This window comes from Eimeria mitis, genomic scaffold (assembly GCF_000499745.2).
Source record: "Eimeria mitis Houghton genomic scaffold, Emh_scaff3968, whole genome shotgun sequence".
NCBI lineage: Eukaryota > Apicomplexa > Conoidasida > Eucoccidiorida > Eimeriidae > Eimeria > Eimeria mitis.
The window spans coordinates 1-1,317 of record NW_013572303.1 but is presented as its reverse complement, the minus strand read 5'-3'; the positions used below and the strand labels follow the sequence as shown (position 1 = coordinate 1,317).

At 53.8% G+C, this 1,317-nt stretch overlaps 1 protein-coding gene across 1 annotated transcript in view; it reads left to right on the top strand.

The window, feature by feature from the left end:
• EMH_0071210 (activating signal cointegrator 1 complex subunit 3, putative) overlaps positions 1-141 on the top strand; it is a gene marked incomplete at both ends in the record, with an annotated part of 3,246 nt that extends 3,105 nt beyond the window's left edge. The window contains one exon of the mRNA XM_013499071.1: positions 30-141. Within this exon, the coding sequence (XP_013354525.1) occupies positions 30-141 (112 nt within the window). The remainder of the gene's footprint in view (positions 1-29) is intronic.
• Positions 142-1,317: the final 1,176 nt, after the last annotated feature.

The following is a 1,317-nucleotide window of genomic DNA, read 5'->3' as shown; positions in this document are numbered from 1 at the left end:
TTTTTTTTTTTTTTTTTTTTTTTTTTTAGGTTTTCTGCGCCTGAGGAGAAAGACGAGATATTCTCTTTGTCTCTCTTCTTATGCAGTGACGTTTACCTCGGCATAGACCAAGAAGAAATACTCACCTTCAAAACATACTAACACTTTCTAGGGTTTAGGGTTTAGGGTTTAGGGTTTAGGGTTTAGGGGGCCCCCTCCTGGGGGCCCCTCGAATCCCTAAACCCTACGCCATAAACCCTAAACCCTAAACCCTAAAACCCCCTGTTAGGGGGGTTTAGGGTTTAGGGGAGGCCCTAGGAGAGGGGCCCCCAACAGGGGCCCCTCTTAGGGGGGCCCTTTTAGTTGATTTGGTAGGGGCCCCCCATCAGGGGCCCCCCACCAGGGGCCCCCCACCAGGGGCCCCCCACCAGGGCCCCCCAACAAGGGGCCCCCCCGCAGGGGCCCCCCCCCAGGTGCCCACTACTGGGGGCCTTCTGGGGCTGCCGTTCGGGGGCCCCTGCATGTGGCTTCGTTCTGGGGGCCCTCTCCTTGGGGGCCCTCTGCTTGGGGGGGCCCCTCCTTGGGGGCCCCCCTCGAGTGGGGGGCCCCGGAGCAGGGGGCCCCCCCCTGTGTCTGAACAGAATGATATATTTGAGTTTTTATTTCTCGTTCTGCTACAAACAACAATAAGCGGGGGCCCCTCTTTGTTGGGGCTGCATGCGGCTGCTGCTGCTGCAGCGGGGAGCCTTAAGGGGGGCCCCCCACCCACCCAAACAACATTGCAGGGGGGCCCCCCTCTATAGAGTTCTAGTGTTTTTAGGGTTAGTGGGGGGGCCCCCTGTTGAGTTGAACCCTGGAGGATGTATCTCTTTGCTGAGGGTTTAGGTTGAGAGATGTTTAGGTTTAGGTTTTAGGGTTTAGGGTTTAGAGGCTGTTTAGAAGATCTCTGTCTTGAGGGTTTAGGGTTTAGGGTTTCAGGTTGTTTGTGGCGTTAGGATCCAGGGTCTAGGGTCTAGGGTTTAGGGTTTGGGGGGATGGGTTGTTAGAGGGGTCTTCCTCTAGGGTTTAGGGTTTGGGGTTTACGCTGTTTAGGTTTAGGGTTTTTGTTTCCTTTGTTTTTTTTGTTTTGTTTTGTTTTGTTTGTTTTATTTCTTGTTTTGTTTACTTTGCTTCTGCTGTATATCTAGGGTTTAGGGTTTAGGGTTTAGGGTTTGTGTTTTTTCTTTCTAAGGAGTTGCTGCTGCTCTGCAGCACCAGCTGTATATACACCCGGAGCCTTGAGGCCCCTAGCTGTCCCGGTGGCTAGCTGGGGGTATCGATGGCTAGCTGCAGCTAGCT